The 20,514-nt window shown below is 33.2% G+C and overlaps 4 protein-coding genes across 13 annotated transcripts; 3 read left to right on the forward strand and 1 right to left on the reverse strand.

Annotated features, from left to right (window-relative positions):
- Positions 1-1,903: 1,903 nt before the first annotated feature.
- On the forward strand, positions 1,904-6,502 carry LOC123883375 (protein MOS2). Of its 10 annotated transcripts, none has more exons than XM_045932194.1 (5): positions 1,904-3,590; positions 4,202-4,333; positions 4,951-5,115; positions 5,310-5,371; positions 5,596-6,502. In XM_045932194.1, exon 1 carries the CDS (start codon positions 2,118-2,120, stop codon positions 3,534-3,536), a length of 1,419 nt encoding a protein of 472 aa, XP_045788150.1. In that variant the 5' UTR covers positions 1,904-2,117; the 3' UTR covers positions 3,537-3,590; positions 4,202-4,333; positions 4,951-5,115; positions 5,310-5,371; positions 5,596-6,502. The 10 variants fall into 10 exon arrangements, with proteins under 10 accessions (XP_045788150.1, XP_045788172.1, XP_045788134.1 ...); XM_045932216.1 differs by having other exon boundaries at positions 5,794-6,502; XM_045932178.1 differs by having other exon boundaries at positions 4,951-5,371.
- A 1,534-nt stretch (positions 6,503-8,036) lies between these two features.
- On the reverse strand, positions 8,037-11,208 carry LOC123892513 (lysine-specific demethylase JMJ706-like). The gene is made up of 9 exons (XM_045942323.1): positions 11,043-11,208; positions 10,775-10,931; positions 10,458-10,677; positions 10,276-10,329; positions 10,105-10,184; positions 9,585-9,862; positions 8,706-9,101; positions 8,517-8,609; positions 8,037-8,305 (listed from the first exon to the last, which is right to left on the reverse strand). The coding sequence occupies exons 1-9, from the start codon at positions 11,206-11,208 to the stop codon at positions 8,037-8,039; spliced, it is 1,713 nt and encodes a 570-aa protein (XP_045798279.1).
- Positions 11,209-12,882: 1,674 nt separating this feature from the next.
- Positions 12,883-15,738, forward strand: LOC123883429 (chaperone protein dnaJ C76, chloroplastic). The gene is made up of 4 exons (XM_045932237.1): positions 12,883-13,356; positions 13,761-14,017; positions 14,100-14,280; positions 14,966-15,738. The coding sequence occupies exons 1-4, from the start codon at positions 12,958-12,960 to the stop codon at positions 15,563-15,565; spliced, it is 1,437 nt and encodes a 478-aa protein (XP_045788193.1). The 5' UTR covers positions 12,883-12,957; the 3' UTR covers positions 15,566-15,738.
- Positions 15,739-17,253: 1,515 nt separating this feature from the next.
- LOC123883433 (nicotinamidase 2) lies at positions 17,254-19,642 on the forward strand. The gene is made up of 2 exons (XM_045932238.1): positions 17,254-17,639; positions 19,210-19,642. The coding sequence occupies exons 1-2, from the start codon at positions 17,321-17,323 to the stop codon at positions 19,515-19,517; spliced, it is 627 nt and encodes a 208-aa protein (XP_045788194.1). The 5' UTR covers positions 17,254-17,320; the 3' UTR covers positions 19,518-19,642.
- The last annotated feature ends 872 nt before the right edge of the window (positions 19,643-20,514 follow it).

The raw sequence follows: 20,514 nt of genomic DNA on the forward strand, positions 1-20,514 counted from the left end.
CATACATTTTGAAGTTATGTGACATATATTACATAAAATAAAATAAATATATTTATTTAGTGAACAATAATGATAAATAAATTTCCTTAAAAAAAAGTAATAAATAAATTTGTTAGTTTATTGATGAATTTTAAAATTAATTGAGATATCACTTAATAGAGCTAACAATTTGAAATTTTCGTTTGTTTAAGCAGTTACAATGAAAAATAATGAATTTGAATGAGAAAAGTACATCGATACATCGATACATCACATTAGTAAAAAACATATAAATATTACATTAACAACATAAATATTTGCATTATAACTATAGACCTCTAATTCTTGGCCTTTTATGCATATATGAAATAACATAAAATCACATAGTAAAATTTATTAGACAAAAATTCCACACATTCTAAACAAAGAAAACAAGTTGTACTTTGGTTATGCAAGTAGTAGAACAGAGTAAATTAACAGATTATTAAACCCACATCAAAACAATATACCTAGAGAATACTAATCATACACACACCTAAACAAAAAGCCTACACTCAATGATATATAAAATGGGTGTTTGTCCAATGATCTTCTTGTCACATTAAAATAGAATACAATTCTAAGCCACCTTGGATTTTTCTCTTTGTTTGATAGTCTAATTGGAAGGTATAAAATTCTCAAGGCCACAAAAAATGTTAGCTTCGAAGAAAAAATAGTACTAATGCTTAAGGAAAAACAAAATATGATTAAACATGTACATTAGTTAGAAAAATAAAAATAAAGTAAATAAATTAGATATCAACTTTTACTTTTTGTTTCCAAATTCACCTTCACAATTCAGCAGTGTCCTTGCCTTGCCTTAATCAGCATATTTATTTTTTACTCAAACAATTATATTGGAGATGGAAACAATTGCACTCATTTGATCTTGGTAGACTTGAGAAATATTATTCGCCTAATTCATATTCGTTTGTCTTTGTACTCATTTGATCTTTCTTCTCGGTTGAATAGATAAATATATTTTAGAGATGGCAAGTAAGTCCGAACTTGCAGGACCCACCCGACCCCGAGTCAATGTGCAAAAACCTGAGTTGAATGAGTTCGGGTGACACCCGATACCACGAATTTTGGATAACTAAAACATGCATCCGAAACCCGAAACTACACTCGGTTAGATGTTAAATTACCTAATTACTCCTATGTACATATAACTTATAAGTGTAACTTTTATGAATTTTTTGGTACATAACTTCAATGTGTTGTATATGATTTTATTTACAATTTTACGGTTTTCTTGTTGCAAAAAAATAAATTTGAATGTTGGATCTTGTCATGAAAAGGGAAAAGACAAATGAATTCGGGTTGGGTTTGAACAGGTAATTAATTTTGCGTTTTTTGCTGCATGTTCGAAATTGGGTGGAAAAACCTAAACCCAACAGGTGTGGGTGTGAGTTTTGTTTTCTCAAATAGACTTTGAGTTTGAGTTCAGGTGATGGTCTCGCGTGTGAGTTTGGAAAGTGTAAAAGCCGCACCCAACCCTACGTGTTGCCATCCCTAAATTATATTTATCAATTTGTAACAAGTCAATCATATTTAGTCTATCCGTCAAATTATTTTAGGGGATGATTCAGGTGAAAATACTTTTTTTCTTTCTTAAACCAAAGATATCATCTGTGCGCAATTGCAGAGACTAATCCCCTCGAGATAACTGAGATCCATTTAAGGGGTTGACCTCTCCCAACAAATGATTCTCCATACGCACTAATCGGAAATCGAACCTAAGATCAAATGATTAAATAACCCAAATATCTAGTACTTATCTCACACTATGTTGATTCAAGTAAAAAAAATACTTTATTATTGTAAGAAACCCGAAGACCATCAAATTAAAATGAATTAAAAATCAACGCATATGGTTTAGTTTGGGTCAAAAAACGCATTACACACAAACATTCTTCTTCCTCCTTTGAACGCTCGCATTTGCGATTCTAGTCAAATTTAATTGATTCTAAACATCATCATCTATTCATCTTTTCCGCTTATTGAATCAAACCAAACCCTAACCTCATACTTAAACGACGCCGTTTTATTCTTCTTCTCCATTCTTCTGTTGATTCGTATTCGCACAACTCGTAACAATGAAGGAAAAACTATCATTTTCTCTCCCTACATCAAAATCTTCATCCAAATCCAACAATTCCGTTAAACCCTCTCAAACCTTCGATCAAGATTCTTCCACAAATCAACAACAAAAACAATTAATCACTGAATTCGATCCATCAAAATCCCAAACCCTAAACCCAAATCCCAAAACCCTAATTGCCCCAATCGAAAACCAATGGCGCCCACACAAAAAAATGAAGAATCTGGATCTCCCAATCACCGATTCACACTCTTCCCATTCCTTAACCTTCGAACAAGACACATCTTCAATCTCCGATCAACCGGCTGACAAGTCATCCTACGGTCTCAACCTCCGCCCCACCACCACCGACAACAGCAGCAACAACAAACAGCAATCCGATGTTGTTGATGAGCAGAGGCCACGTGCTTCAGTCGAGGTTTCAATGCTGCAGAAGTTCAAGGAGGATATGGAGAGACTGCCAGCAGACAATGGTTTTGATGAGTACATAGACGTTCCTGTTGATGGTTTCGGTGCAGCACTTCTGGGTGGTTATGGCTGGAAAGAAGGAATGGGGATTGGGAAAAATGCCAAGGAGGATATTAAGGTTGTTGAGGTTAAGAGGAGGACTGCTAAGGAAGGTTTAGGTTTTGTTGCTGATATGCCTCCTCCTACGTCGAAGAAAGGTGAAAGGAATGGGAAGTTGGAGAGTGAGAAGAGGAAGAAGGAGGAGAGAGTTGTTAGGATTGTTAGAGGTAGAGATGTTGGATTGAAGGCTAGTGTTGTTGGTAGAATTGGGGATGATGTTCTTGTTTTGAAGGTTTTAGGGAGTGATGATAAAGTTGAGGTTAAGGTAGATGATGTTGCTGAATTGGGTTCTGTTGAGGAAGATAGATGTTTGAGAAAGTTGAAGGATTTGAATATTCGTGGGAGGGATGAGGAAAAAGGGTCTAGGAGTAAACGTGGCGAGGAAAAAGAGTCCAGAAGTAAGCGCGGGAGGGATGAGGTTGAAGAGAGGAGAGTGAATTCTAATGGCGGGGATAAGGAAGATAAGGGGAAGAAACAGGTTTCTTGGCTTACAAGTCATATTCGGGTTAGAGTGGTTAGTCGAAGTTTCAAAGGGGGGAGATTTTATTTGAAGAAAGGAGAGGTTTTGGATGTTATTGGGCCTACTACTTGTGATATATCTATGGATGAGAGTAGGGAGATTATTCAAGGGGTGTCTCAAGATATGCTCGAGACTGCTATTCCACGACGAGGTGGACCTGTTCTTGTATTGTCTGGTAAACACAAGGGTGCCTTTGGGAGTCTTGTTGAGAGGGATTTGGATAGGGAGATTGGTACAGTTAGGGATGCTGATACCCATGAGATGCTCCGTGTCAAACTTGAGCATATGGCAGAGTATATTGGGGACCCAAGCTTATTGGGACATTGATTCTATTGTATCCATTGCAGTGTAGAACTTCCATATGAAGAAACAAATTTACAAGTATGTGTTTTGGGAATCTCTAATGAATTTTATATGTTTTCTTTAACACACTGATGTGATTTTAAGGATGTTATGATTGTGAAAATGCTATGTTGATGGTAAACATGATATTCTGTTTCAAATTACAACTTTTATTTTTGACAGATGATTTTCCTTTATTGATTAAACAGTAGTGAATGAATAACATATAGATTTTATTGTTTACGGATGGTTTCCCTTTATTGATTGAACTGTACTGAATGAATAATAGGTAGCTTTATTATTTTTTACTGATGGTTTTCGTTACATAGCAATAATCTGTGCAAAAATTTGTTATAGGGTGTATTATCTTTGTTTAATTGGGGCATACTTTCATCGTGACCTTTGCAGCCATGGCTTTATCATTGTACTTATGGTTTATTCTAAATTTTAATTGATCCGTGAGGACCGCAGTGGGTTCTTTACGAAGTAGGGTTGTGCATGGATGGATTTTTAAAAAACCTAAACGAGTATGTTTCTTGTCATTTTTGCAAATTAGACTTTAAAACTCTTAGATAGTCTCCCACTCCCTTAAAACTGGTCTTATTATTGTTTTTCTCATTGTTTCTTTTTTTCCATCTCTCACGCATCAGAAATTCAGAATCGTCGGTTTGCCCCTGTCCACATCATTGCCACCCTTTTCCGCTGTGTTTATGGAATGTTCTCCTTCAAGCCTAATAGAATCCGCCACCTCCATACATGTTGTGACTGTGATCCGAGTGAAGGTAAAAAAAAAAAAAAAAAACTCGCATTGAGGCCAGAAATGTTATCTAACTCAGAAACCTAAATGAAAAAGACGAGAGTTAAACCAGTGTGGAACATAATAAAAAGTGAGAATTTTGCAGTATAGGGTTGCAAATGCATTGATGAATGGTGGACATTTTGGATTTGAGAGCTTGGGCAATGGTTTGCAGGCAGTGGCGGAGGGCTTCCTTACACGGCTGGTGGGTTGAAACTTCTCTGAAAGATGAGAAAGTTCAGATTCCAATTTACCAATCCATAGAAGCGAGGATTTGAGAGTCAGGCATTGCTTTAAATATAGATTTTCAATTCTGCAACCAGTTTTAACAATCAGATAACCTAACCGAATTCGTAACCCCTAGTAGTATAAATAATACGTTGAATCCTTTTTCTGATTCATGCCGATGAAAAAGTCATAATTGAAAACTTGTATGGATATGGTGATGTCTGTATCTAGACTAGAGAGATCGACATAATTGAAAACTTCTATGGATGTGATGTCTTTTTCTATAGACTAGAGAGACTGATTCATTTAAAATTTTAGTTCAATTGGCTTTTCATTTAAGTAGTTTTCTTCATGTCATTTCTCTTACTTTTGTAGATTTGTCCTGCTATGATACAGACCCACTTAAGCCGCACTTGGTCGGTGGCTTTTCTGATTGTTTGGTCAAACAATAGCTTCTTGTCATTTAATGTATTGATAAAAAAACAGTATAACACGGTACCATCAGAGAGAGGAAATGAAAAGGTTTGAGATGGACTTAAGGTATGCTATACTATTTACTAACTTCACACTTGAAACTCTAATTTATCCTTTTGAATATCGTGGTCTTTCTTTTGGGTAAGGTCAATCTGTGGGGGATTTTTATTTTTGCAGGTTTCTTTCTTTCTTTCTTTAACTTGGTAGTATTTCTAATTTTATTTCATGTTAATTAAATAATTTAAATTTTGTATGAACAGTTAAAGTTCCGGCACTGTGACCGAAATCTGTGCCTTCAAGACACTGTATTGTTTCTCTGCAGGTTTTTATATGCGGTTTTGCATTTTCTTTCAGTTTCATTTATTTTTACTGTTGTTTATAATGTTGATGTGGTGCTGTTTCAATTGTTTGTATGATATGTTTTCTGCAATATCTAGTAGCAATTAGAGAAATGAACAATTAGTATATGTATAAATTAGCTTTGTGCTGGGATCTGTGTGTTGCAGTAATTTATAAATTTTCAATCGAAGTGAACGCTGTTTTCAGGTATCATTGCCCGATTTTAGGAAATAAGCCCGTACAATTTTAAACTCAAGACCTTTGTTTTCAGTCCTTGACTCCTTTCTAGGAATTACCTTGTATAATCCCTTTTTCATGGTTGGGTTTTCTAGTAAATTTTGAAGGTTATGGCTCAGGATATTTATGCCTATAATTGAGTACTCTGCTCTGCATTTTAACTGGTAGGGGGAGTATTAGTGATGTATTATGAGGAGCAATATTTAGTTGATGGCATTTTGGTCGGCTGTATGGTGTGAATTGAGCACCAGCTGTAAGTTGTACTCCATGATATATCGATTGTGAAATGTTATGTGGCAATGCTGGCTGAGAAGATGTGGCTGGGACTGCCGAGTGTAGGAGTTATAATGCTGTTTTTGTGTCGTTTTGCGATATCCTGCTGCCTGGGAGGTATGCCACTGGTTGTGTGTGTTGAGCTGTTGTATTTTAATGCTGTCATGGTGTGAAACTAATGTTGTAAGGTGGATCTGGTCTATCTGGTATGTGCGGCAACCAATCGGATTGTGGAGTAGCTTGGATCGCGTGTTGCAAAGTTGTTCTGGGCATTTAGGTCCCGATAGGCAGTTTATATATATTGGATGGTGGTGTTTTTTATTTATGATTTTATGTTTATGCACTGTGAGATGAAATGTCTGAGACATACTTGTTGCCAAAGGAAGTTGTCAAAAAGTAAGGAACAAAATATGATGGTAAAATCCATTCAAATTATAGTTGCAATGGAAGCATACTATGATTAGAAATAGAAAATATGGTAAATTGTTGTGAAAACACTTTTCTAATTGGTGAGTTATTGGTTCAAAAAAAAAAAAGGTGAGTTGAACAAGAATATGTATATGACACAAGATAGAGGAGTTGAACACTTTTCTATATTTGGTCATTATAATGTTTGCAAGCTGTAATAATTCATTTATGGATCCAAAGAGGTTTTTAGAAGTTGGAAAAGAAGTTAGGTAGGGACCATAATTATTTTCTTAATGTAGATATTTGTGGATGGCATACTTTATTTGTAATGATGGTACCGAAAATGTAAGGTGTAAAGATTTGACTATTAGAACCATTTTTTTGGAAAATAATTATTAGAACTATTGTTCATGAAAAACTTGTGAGAAACAACCTATATTTTTAGCAAGAAAAAAAAAACCTATATTTTTAACAAGACCCTAATATTAAAAATCCTGTTAAGGGCTATTTGCTAGTAATAGAAAGGAACTAGAGTTGGTCTTATTAGAGATTATTGTCTTAAAACTCTTGAAGGAAGAGAACACATGAATAGAGTGCCATATGTGTAGTATAATGGAAACAATTTATGTACACTCCAATATCAAACAATTTATTCTGAGAAATATTGGAAAGTTGTCTAAAATCATCCTCAAGTACCTAAGAACAATGACACACCAATTCCCCATTTATCGTAAATGATGTTGTAGAAGTTGGAAAAGTTCCAAACAAGCTATTATAGTAGGTTTATGACTAATAAAGCAAAGTATACAGCAATAAGTGAGGTTGTTGAACTAGTTTGAATGAGGAAATTCATATCTAAAATTGGTTCTTTATTAGAAGAATCAATTCTACTAATGTGTAATAATAATTGAATGAACTCTTCCTTTAACAAAGGTTTAATCAACAATATTAACAATTTCATTTTGGGCACTTAGTCAAATTTAGGCAACATTTTCATATTGTTGTTAAAATCATGAATTTGTCGTCAAAATTATGAATTGCTTAAAAAATTTGAAGTAGATCAAAATTACGCAATTAAAAATGAGAGGATGTTGCAGTTTGTAAAAATAAGGAGACTAAAACTGTATACAAGCCTTTAAATAGAAGCTTAAAATGAATGTTGAGAAGAATGATAGTTTATCATCATTAGATTACATCGTTACACCGGTCAATAATGTTTTGCTCTCTATATATTTTTCAAATTCGACAGTTGAATTGAATGTTTATATCATATAGATCATATATATATATATATATATATATATATATATATATATATATATATATATATATATATATATATATATATATATATATATATAATATTTATAAATAAATCTAAATCATTTTATACATTATTACGGTCCATCAAGATTAACGAGTTAAACGCTTTTATTACACTATCACCTCACTCACTGTGATGTTTTGCTGCTGTAATAAGGGTCCTTAAGATAGCATCAGGGGATAATAGAAACAGTGGATATGAATATGATTAACATCATCAATAAACCTTACATGCAAAAAGTATATGATTAAATATTACATATAATGCTTACATCAAATTATTGTGCATTCTCCTAATGAATTTTAAACTAATCTATTGCATACAATTTTTATATTTAACAATTGAATGAGGGATCATAAATCTATCACAATCTGAGTATTTGTCATCTGCCTAATAAGATGATACTTTACTTTGATTTTTCAGATGTCGCCGAAAGAGAAGATATTGCAGGAACTTTTATGATCAATTTTGAGTCATGTTTTCTCGAGTTATAAAGGATTCGTGGTCTTTTGTTACTCATCCCAGAAGGAGGCGGATTGTTTCTACGATAATTCTTTGTCTTCTTTTCAACATTGTGCTTGATGTTGTCCGCAACTCTTCTTTGCAGTTTAGACGCTGCCCCTATAGAGATAAAAGTTCCAGCACTTTTTCCTTCATGCCAATTATCGTTCTGCTTCCAGTTTCAATTTCAAACGTTAAAATCAATCGTATAAAGTAAATTAAGCAACCTGAAGTGAAGATAAAGTAATGCAGTATGCTTGTGATGCAAGAAAACGGTGAATCAATTTCATAGGAGAATATACCTTGAAATCTTTGATGCATTCATTTATGTTATAGGAGAATATACTTGTTAACAATATCGCATCAATGCATTCATTTTCCCGTTGAAAACTTTTGGCAGCATGTTCGAGTTCCAACAAGTCATTCCTCTTAAAAACGGTGTATTTTCTCCCACATAAGCAAGTTTGCGGCACAATGTCTGAATATAATCATAACAAGCCATCTTATTTGTCAATAACACAAGCAACTGAAGTAACGATTCTCGAAATTCTCAAATACAACAGTGAGATCTTACCATGGAAAAGGCAAATTGGATTGGAATAACATTGCTTGCACAACAAGTAAGCTACATAGCAATCCCTATAGCAGATGCTGCATGTTACAGAACCTAATGTATTTGAAGAGGTTGTTAAATTTCTTGAACTGTTCAACCGCGATAGCAATGTCTTATAAAATTGCATAAGCTGCAAGAAAGATTGTACGATTGCATGATAAGATGCTTTGTCTTCAGGTTTGTTCTTGAAACTTATGACTTTTGAAGACTTATATATCAGCATTGCCTCTTTACAAAGAAGTTCCTCATATGGAATTATAGGTAGCATTCTGAGATATGCATAACGTTTGCTAGCTGCAGCCCCGAGCGGAAACCAATCACCAATAGCAAAGTTTACTGCTTCTCCACAATTAAAACCTAAAATCAACAAGAGAATGAATACGTAATTAGTTTCCATCTTTAGAATTTGTACTATTCGAATAGCATTTCTTGCGTAACAAGTAAGCTACATAAGTATTGTCGAGAAAATGTAGTGCGAAGTCAAATTCTGTCATGTGTCATTGGGGGAAAGTCTTTTCTGTGAATAATAAATAGATGTCTTAAAAGTAAACAAATGCGAAAAACACAAATAGAAAACACAGGAGATTTGATCAAGAGGTTAAGTTAATTGTGCCCATGTCTCCCCACTGCAGATCGGCTGCAATACCTTTCTATCATTTGAGCCGAGACAACTTGTGTTTAAATTACTATGATCCAGTTTACAAGATTACTCCTAAACCGTACCTTTATATTATTCGAGTACCTTTATATTAATCGAGTGACCTGCCTACTTATCAGTAAACTATGAGTTATACCTAACAAAAATATAATCACGCCGACATATGAAGAGAGAGAGAGTACCATGACTAAATCCGGCATGATATGATCTAGGAAAGGTGATGACAAACTCTCCCGGCTTCTGCACAGCCTTGTAAACCGGCACATCTTGTTGTAACAAGACATTAGGAGGGAACATGCTTGTTTTTTGTGCAAGAAATTGAAATGCACCATTCTCTCCATGTTCTTTCAAGGCTTTGTTGCAATACACATGATTCAACACAGTCTTTTCAAATTGAGAGGCTGCATAGCTAGGCACACCGTACCAAGTTTTATTTGCACCAGAATGATGATAATTTATGCTGCAAAAAACACATTACTATATATTAAGATATGATTATATATGACAAATGTGAAACAATATTAGAAGCAAATACGAAGCATAGACACAGACACTGACACGTCGATATCGATAATAATTTGAGAAAATGACATAATCATAAGTTTCAGTGTAGTGTAGTGTCGGTGTCGGATGCGCGTCGGTGTCCGACACCAGGACATGCCTAATCCGAGGAGTGTATGTGCTTATGTTAAGATAAGATACCTGTACAAATAGTGATCTTCTACATGCCATGCAAACATACTAAACAGCATTCCAATGTAAAGCATAGGATCAGTTATTCCCTAAAATTTCAAAAGAGAATTAGAGGAAAAAAAAAGAAAAAAAGAATTATGACTTTTGGTTCATATTAAGTTCAAAGAATTGCTTCCTTACTGGAATTCCCCTGTCAACTAAACGCAACGTAGACTGCGGCAGTCGCGCTAAATTCTGAAATCAATACAATACAGAAGAATGGTGTAACAAGTTAAAGTCAATAGATTGAATTCAAATACAAACTCAATAGTTAAAGATTTTGAGAATCACTAAGAATGAATTTAGTAAGTATAAAAAGAAACCTTCAAATTGAATTTGCTTGTTCCAAGTTTATCATCAGGATCACATGAAAATACACTTCCCTCAATGTTGACTCCATATTCTACTGCACCTTTCTCTCCATGTATCATTTCGTGCCAGAACGCTTTTTCGATATCCGAAGAAGAAAGACCTTCTGAACTGCAAAATTTATTCGAAAACGCCTTGTTTGCCATAGCTTTAAATTCATGATATGTATATTTTCTGTTTGAAACAATATCAAAAATAACAATTAATTTATTTTTCATCATTTTAAATGATTATAAAACTTAAGAAAAACATAATATTCGTTTTTTTTTACCTTCCTCTCTTAGAAAAAGTTATCAAATCCTTCTCATTCCCTTTCGAAAGGCGAAGAGGCTGTACAATTGTTTCAAACTTAAAATCCTTTTTCTCTTTCATTAAGACATAATCAGCATGATTAGTAGCAGTAATTGGAGAAACAATTTTACATATACCTGAAAAAATGGCAACATATTTGTTAACCATATACTAAATGTTACATAAGTTTAGAAGCCTCAGCAACGCGGCGATGAAAAGAAAATGATCTATAATCTGTTATCACATACCATATTTAGAAGCCTCAGGAGCAATTTTCTGTAAATAAACCAAAGGATGCTCAAATTCTTGTTCTGATGGATGATATATTGGACATTCTGGAATCATGTTAGTCCAATTTAAATCAGGCGAATCGAGTTTACTCGATTCGCGAGTAATTGAACTTTTATCAACCATTCTTCTTCTTTTGCATTTGATAACATTTGTTGCTCCCATTTTGTTTTCTTTTTTATGTAACACAAGCATGTAATTTTTCTGCATTGACACCAATTTTCACTATTAGAGGCTTTTTCTATAATCTAAAATATGTAACAGTTTTAATGTAAAATAGAAAGTAATAAATGTACAAAGTTATATTTCATGCTGCAACAATGAAAGTAACATACCAAAATTTGAGAAATTAAATAAAAGATTATGTAAATATTCATGAAATTAACTACATATATACATAGTGAAACAGGACCACAACTTTAGTGTAAATAATCTGATACATTTCCATTACATCTTGGAATACTTTCCAAATGATTATTATTGTATAATAAATGGCATGAATGTAGTACTAATATTCCTTTACTCCTTAATTTAACGTTACACTTATGAAAACTTAAAGTGGTATCAAAATAGGATTTTACTATTTGATATTTGCCTCAGTTTCTTGCATTGTCAATTACACAAAGGAATTGATTATGAGTTTCTAGGAACACTTCTGTTTTATGGTGAAAAACAAATGAAGAGATGAACCATTAATACCGACACCAGACACAATACTAATAAATAATATATTTTTTATTTTACAACAATACTGATAATAATTTTTAAAAAATAGAATTAATCGAATGTAATCACACTTATCAATGTTGTGTCGCGTCAGACATTATGCATACCAATAGTGTCGGTGTTAGGTAGACTATTGTGATTGAATAGGATTTGATTTTTATTTTTTTATGAACATATTTCATATTTATGATAACAGTTTTTTCTTACCTTTTATTTGCATGTTGCGGGACAGAACATGATGAGTGAAATTGTGTGGTCTTTGAAGTTTTATGATACAATCAAAGGATAAGTGCGTGTGGTGCTATAAAAGACAATACCATATAATTATGTACCAATTTTGCCCTTAGAAGTAACCGCAGTAACTACCTAACTAACTGCATAAGAGTGATTTTCTCTTTCAAAATGAAGGAAACCATTTCAATGTAAAAAAGAAAACGAGAAATTTGGAGTTTGAACTCAACTCTTACAATAATATCTCATGTTGCGATCGAGTTACCATTACGAAACATAATATATTTCTTGCGTCCCAAAATATAAACAAAAATTGATGTATTTAGTAAAAATTTAAATAAGATATATTAACTTTTAGTTTGTGTATGATCTGCTAAAAAATAAGAGTCTGGACATAACAACTTCACTTGTACTTTGTTTGATTTTAAAATTGTTTCTGATACCGGAGAAATTGGGGTGTCTTCCATTGATCCACGGACAACTTTTCGTCCTCTGCACAAGTTGTCTAAAATATTAAAATAACATTTTGTCCAACAAAAATCGTACAACACAAAATTATTTCCGTATTGATTGAACTAGAATCAGACCCTTATTATTTCATGTTCAGTACTAACATTTTCAGATCAAACAGACCATTATTAACCTATTTTTACTTATATTTTATGACCGAGAGAGTCCTTTATTTCCATATTGATTGAACTCCAAATTATTCGGAATTCATTTCCAACGAAAATATCTTTGGCTTCCTACCAAAAAAAAAAATCTTGGCTACGTTACATCATTTTTTGGAAAAGTTAGATCTTTTCTTTTGAAAAAGAGAAAAAGTTGAATAAAAAGCAAAATATCTTTGCATGGTCGTTGTGTTTGTAGGACATCTCATGATATATATAAACCATCCATATGAAACTCTAAGGTACGATGATGTCTTATCCTTTTGTTGCTTCACCTTGTTCACAAACTCAACTCATAAACATGGCTAGTGTTACATCTACATGTCTATCTTTCTTCACTCCTAAAACTTCAATTCTTCACAACAATAATAAGTTTTGTTTTTCTAAATCCAATTTCTCCACTCTCACATGTAAGGCATCATCATCATCATCAAGTTTTTCATCATCCATATTGGATTTTGACTTGTATGATCTTCTAGGAATTGATAGTTCTTGTGATCAGTCACAGATCAAGACGGCATATCGATCTCTTCAGAAACGATGCCACCCTGATATCGCCGGCCCTTCTGGTCATGACATGGCCATCATTCTTAATGATGCTTATGCTATTCTTTCAGACCCGTTTGCACGCCTCGCCTATGATAAGGTTAATTAATTTCTCTTATATTTTGAAGGTTTCAGTTTTTTTGGATCGGTTTGTAGTTTTTTTGGATCCATTCCGATTTTGATTTGAACAGTCCTAATGATTTATGTTTGTTAAATCTTTTGTATCCAATTTAAATTTCTAGTTTTTGGTTACAAGATAGTACTAGTTTTAGCTTCTTCAAAAAAAAGATAGTACTAGTTTTGTAATATAGCCACTCTGCAGTCAGAGATATAGGCACAATTGGCTGAACTCCGTGATCAAATTTCGTGTATTCTCTGTTTGTGTTTTTCGTATCTATCTAATTCTAGTATAGAGTTGTTTTCTAACATTATGAGATTTTGTCTTTAATTGGTTACCTATTTGTTTGGTACTTTGGTTGCTTAGTATGAGAAAACATGATGCAGGAGCATGCAAAGATCACAGAATTCAAAGGCTTCACCGGAAGACCGATATATTCAGTATGGCGTGGTTCTGAAAGCGAGCAGCGTGCTATATTTGTTGATGAAGTCAAATGTGTCGGATGCTTAAAATGTGCTTTGTTAGCTGAAAAGACTTTTGCTATAGAATCAGTTTATGGAAGAGCTAGAGTTGTTTCTCAATGGGCTGATTCTGAACCCAAAATTGATGAGGCAATACAAGCTTGTCCTGTCAACTGCATTTCGTAAGTGTGTGTGCGCGCACGTGTATATGTTCATACCATTCTGCATTTGGTTTCATGTCTACTGTTTTTCTGCTTTTTATAGAGTTGTTGAGAGATCCAACCTTGCTGCTTTAGAGTTCTTAATGTCGAAGCAGCCACGTGGCAATGTAAGAATAGGTGCAAGTAACACCGCAGGAGCTCGTGTTTCTAACATATTTGTAGATGTGGAGAAGTTTCAAACCAGATTCCAAGAGACAATGGAAAAAGCTTCCAAATATTCTAAGGTTAGGGTTGACATATATTATATGATAGAAGGATACAAAGAAAACCAGAATGATTATAAGAAATTTTCTTCATTTTGCTTAATCTTCAAAAGTGGAGGGCAAGTCTTGGCACAACAGTAAAGTTGCTGCCAGCCTCTCCACTTGCGAGCGCAAGACTGTGCATATCTAAATTTGGATTGTCTACCAATATAGTGTGACACAAGTGGTAGATACTTGTGCCCCTCAGGTATCTCGAGGGAATTAATCTCCGCAGTTGCGTACGGAGGATACTTCACTCACAATCCCACAACTTAAGCACAAGAGTGGCCTTAGATTTGAGGTCAAACCTAGCACAAAGCATATAGAATTTGATTTTTGATTTTTAAACTCTAAAATACCGAGCTTGAGATTTGAACTGTCTGATCTATATATATATATATATATATATATATATATATATATATATATATATATATATATATATATATATATATATATATATATATATATTCAACGGTCACTGACTGCATGAATGCATGAGACTTATGACTTCAAGCAATCCAAATTCATGTATATATCAATCATGTCCAAACCTAGGAAGCCTTGTACACTCAACCGCCTTTTATGCTTAATCTTCAAACCTCGTATTCCTCATTATTTAACTATGAATTTAACAAGATTACACTTTTTTTTTCTTTTTTTTCAGGAAACAGATCTGCAAAGAGAATCAAGAATGTCAGCAATTCAAACAATAAGATCAATTTCCAATTGGTTATATTGGCAACCACATAATCCAAGTGGTAACAAAAGCATGACAAGAGTTGAGCCTAAATTATTACCAGAACCAAATCTTCACAAACTAAGAGATGCAGCTGCAAAGAGAAAACTAAAAGATAATTCAAAAACCAACAATCAAACATCTCTAAATTCCAATAATCCCGACGAATATTGGACTCCATCGACTACCGTTCTTCCTTCTTCAACTACTTTTACTACTCCAACACAAGTTAAGAATCCTTCATTAGGAAAGAAACAAAGAAAGAAAAATGATGTTGAAAGATATGAGAATGAAAATAGTCCAATTAAATGGGGATTACCAATTGTTACTTCATTGTTTGGTATGGCTGCAGTTAGATTACATGAAGTATCATCAACTACAGTTGAGTTGAAAGAGCATTGGGGTGGTCCTTTAGCTTTGGAAATTGTTAATAGTTCTTGGTTGCAATATGGATTGGTTGCAGCTACTTGGTATGTGATTGGAAGGATTGTTATAGAATTTGTGGCCAACATTGGAAATAGAAGATAGATAGTATATAGTTATAGATGATTAAAATGTAACTAGCATATATAGGAATATTGAATAGAAATATATGATGTAATTATAAGTTCTCCCTAAAGTTTAGGTACATGAATATATAACAACATATATATGATGTAAGTATAAGTTCTTCCTTAAAGCATATACATTTTTTTTTGTTACATTGACAAAATAACAAAGTTATCATAAACTCACACACAAGTGAGAGAGTTGGGGTTCGAACCTCGGCATAGCGTCCGACCTAACTCAGAGTAAACTTATTTTGGAACTCAAGTGTGAGAATCAGTACCTCAAAGTTTAAAATTCACATGTGTTCACATTAAATTTATAACACACATTTTTATGGCATAAATAATTGAGAAGGGCTAGCAACATATTTTTTAAGACACACTCTTTGATCGGTTAAAATTCACATAGATTGGACAAAAATTATATGAAACTCAAATTATGTGGTGGGATGTTTAACCAATGATAGGTGTTGTGAATTCAAACCGAAAACCATATCAATAATACTTTGATGTGTGGGACAAATGAATTGAAGCAACCAAATCAACAATGGATGAACAATTAAACACAAAAGCTAAAACTATGAAAGAGATAAAGAACACGAATAATTGTTTACCCAGTTCGGTTAAAACCAACTCACTCTGGGGAGAGAGAGTTCTATGTTCCGCTATCAATAGAATACTTGATTACAATGAGATTCATAGAGTTACAAGATTTATAGTTCTCCTAAATTTACCATTTTCCCGAATCTCTCCTCGTGACCAAGAGATTCAACCAATAAGTGTGTCTAAGGTGTTACAATCACTTCCCAACCCTAGAGATTACCTAAGAGAAACATTTCTAACACTCTAGCCTTCATGTTGGAAGCATAACCCTTAAAAAACTCACATTTTCTCTCTCTTGCTGGCTACACAACAACATAGCAGCATATTTATACCGCAACCTGCGCATGGGGCGCAGGAATTGGCGCATCATGCGCAAGTGCCACCAACCTACCCCCATTCTACGCCTCATGCCCCAAAACTGGCGCCTCATGCGCCACAGGCAATGTCAAAAGCAGTTTTCTGCCTTTTCTGCATCAATTGGAAGGCAAATTCTCAACAATAGGAATGCATTAGAAAGTGATTAAAGGGTGCGTTTGAAAGTGTGGGTTAACTAGTGTATTGTTAGCATTATTCTAAACAATTTAAAGGTTTTCTATTAGAAATTTTTAGGAGAATATAAATTATTTTGTATATATTTAAAATTATAAAAAGAGATTTTTTTTAGAACAAGGATTTTGTATTTTTGTAAAAGGTTAAAGTAAGTTTTAATTCTATAAAAAACTTTAACAACTTTTGATTCTTCAAAATATTTTCGATCACAACTTTTGATCCATACTTTTTAACGGTATAATATACTTCGAATAATTAAATGAAAACGGAGAATGCAAACAAACTGACAAACATACAACTTAATTGTATAAACCAGTATATTCATGCTTATAAATAATGTGACAAAATCAAGGTAACCAAAATACTTATACCTTCAAACCTGACTCTTTGACGAACTTAATTAATGTGTGAGTCACGTAAAAATAATCTTCAAAAAGTAGTAATATTACAAAAAAAAAAAAAAAAAAAAGACAAAAATATTTTTTTACATAGTGGTATTATTAGAAGAAAGAAATTAGTGAGAGAGAGCTATTAGTTCTTCCTCCTCAATCATCTATCTCCATTCTAAATACAGAAAAAATCAATGTCTAGTTCTAATAAAAAATCGAGTGCATCATCGTATTCGAAGTACGAGGTAAGGCAAAGAAACCCAAATCCTAAATCATGTGTACTGTTGGTCATCGATATGCAGAATTACTTCTCTTCCATGTCTGCCCCTATTCTTGACAACATCAACACCACTATCACTCTCTGTAGACGCGCTTCTATCCCCGTCATATTCACGCGTCACTCTCATAACTCATCTTCTTCTGATCACGGTATGCTTCAGGAGTGGTGGTTTGGGGATCTCATCATTGACGGTACGGTAGAGGCGGAGCTTATGACGGCGTTGGACCGTAAAGGTGAGTAACAATTCAGTCTTACAAATGAAAGAGTTATTATTGGAAAATTTGATAAGTCATAAGCTTTAAGCTATAAGCTATAAGTTAAATGAATTAGCTTATTAAAATAAGTTATAAGCTAGAAAAAATAAGCTATAAGGTCATGAGAAAAAAAATGTCAACAAAAAGTTTTTTTTTTTTCTTTTCAAAATGAGCTTATAAGCTATAGACATGGCTATGTTTGGTAACACAAATAAGCTAGTTTATAGCTTATTATACGAGCTTATAAGCTTGTTTCAAAAAATTAGAGGTGTTTGGTAACAAGCTTTTTGTACTAGCTTATAACTTTTTTTCAGATGCTATTTCAAGTAGCATTTGAGCTTATAGCTTATAGCTTTTTACACTTTATTCCATTTTTACCCTTTAATTTAATAACTACCCACCCTAAAAAATAAACTACCCACTATCAATTATGTAATTTTATATTTAATAACCACTTTAAAAGCTAATTTTACCAAACACTTTAATTTCAATAAGCTAGCTTTTCAGCTATCAGCTATAAGCTAGCTTTTCAGCTATTAGCTAGCTTATCAGCTATCAGCTAGCTTATAGCTTATTTTTACCAAACAGACCCATAAGCTCAAAGTTTGGTATTACCAAACACAGGTTTAATTAGGGGTGGGCAAAAAAACCAAAAACTTTGGTATTAACGGTTTTAAAACTGAAGTGGAACAGTTCGGTTTGGTTAATAGTTATCAGTTTGTTTCGGTTCGGTTTGGTTTAATGCTTAAGTTATTTTTAGTGAAAAATTAGTTATGGTTTGGTTCAAAACCATAAAATCAACCACTTTAACAGTTCGGTTTAGTTACTATGAATTTTGAAAACAGTTTGGTTCAGTTCGGTTCGGTTTTCTTCCAAAACCGAATCATGCCCACCCCTAGTTTTAATTAGCCACCAAATTAGTTTATGACCCTATGTTTCTGTAAACCACTTTTAAATAGATTTCTGATTTTATGAATATTTTAAAATGGTCACTAACTCTATCAAATGTTAAATTGGTTTATACATTTACTTATCAATTAAGTCCTTTATTTTACAACTTATATTGATAGCTAACTTTATTCAATTATATTTGCCTTATCATGAAAAGTTCAGCCTCACAATGCATATATCTGAGAAAACAGTTGGATGTTTTAAAAATGAGAAATTAAAATTATGAATTAGAAATTGAGTGACAAATATTTTAGATTGAGCAAAATAATGTTTAGTTTGTTTTTTAGTCTATAGTGACTAGACTCACAAATTTTAAGCGTAGAGAAGTGAAAAATCTCAAATTGGAACTTAAATCCCTGCAAATCAATATCGCTAACATCTAATAACTGAATTGTATTTACGGAATATTTTGTAATTAGTAGTATGATGCGTCTCACATGCTATAATTTTTTTTGACTTCACAGTGACACACATGTTTAGTTATACATCTCCCTTTATTTTATCTTTTAAATTCAAATATTTCAAAGATTTATACATTTGGCATGAAATTTTGATGTTGTAAAATTATTTGTCATTGTTATCTGTATGTGACTTTTAGGTGAGGATATGGTGGTGGAGAAGAGTACATACAGCGCATTTAGGAACACAGGTTTGGAAGAGAAGCTGGTAGAGATGGGTGTGGAAGAGGTTATAGTGACTGGTGTAATGACTAACTTGTGCTGCGAGACGACAGCGCGGGAGGCCTTTATTAGAGGATTCAGGGTGTTCTTCTCCACTGATGCCACTGCTACATCTGATATAGATCTTCATGAGGCTACTTTGAAAAACATGGCTTATGGTTTTGCTTACTTTGTTGATTGTCACAAGCTCAAACAAGCCCTTACCCCTAAATCAAATGAAAATTAAACCTTGTTACTAAATTCTAGTGTGAAACTAGTGTTTTGTTGTTACAGAATTTATGTAGTACTATATGACTTACTTGTTAGGTGTGGGCATGTAAATGTTATCAATAATAATATTGTGTGATTATACGCCGTTAGTGTGTTAACACGATAATCGTTTTTGACTGTTCGATAAAAAACGAACTGCTGAGATCGAAACTGTCTAAAACTATACTGAATAAATCATAACTGTTTGATCACTTTTCAATGACCGAGATTAACTAATTGTGTGCTGCTTTTACAACAGCTACATCGTGATCCATCTACAACAGGGGAAGCCAACACTTGTGAGGATAAACATAACATCATATAATTAGTACTATTAGAAGACTAAGTCACTACATGTCTAGCTGAAACAGTTTTAGATTCAAGTCATTCAACACAAAGAAGTCTTAAATTACATTTACTAATAATACCATCTTAGAATTAGAATTTGGATCTAACGAAAACAGTCAAAATATACTGAATCTGCACATTTCAAATAACCAATTTTGTTATTCAGATTTGCATAAACTATAAAGTCAACTATGAAATCGACAAGTTTTGTCCTCTCTAGCTAGAGGAAGTTTCAAGGAAAAATCTTAAGAAACGGTGGATGATAGCATGCATCGCCAGATCATATGTCACAAACTTACATAACAACAAAGACACAACATATAGTTGTTAGCTAGTAATCCATGCTTATATTATATACTTTATAGGCATAATCTTTTAATTAATAATCAAACATAATCTTATATTTTAACATTCCTTAAACAATTTTGTTTTGTTTTGAACAACATATCTTGTCACTTACCAATTAATTAAATCACAATTTGTCATGCACTCGTGCATTACCTCTCATGCATGCATATTGTTAATCATATTGCTTTCATATTCAACAACAATATCCTAAAAACCACTAACATATCCATAGGGAACTTTCCTTTAGACAAACATGTACCTTATAGCTGTTACAACAT

This window comes from Trifolium pratense, linkage group LG1 (genome assembly GCF_020283565.1).
Source record: "Trifolium pratense cultivar HEN17-A07 linkage group LG1, ARS_RC_1.1, whole genome shotgun sequence".
NCBI classification, from domain to species: domain Eukaryota; kingdom Viridiplantae; phylum Streptophyta; class Magnoliopsida; order Fabales; family Fabaceae; genus Trifolium; species Trifolium pratense.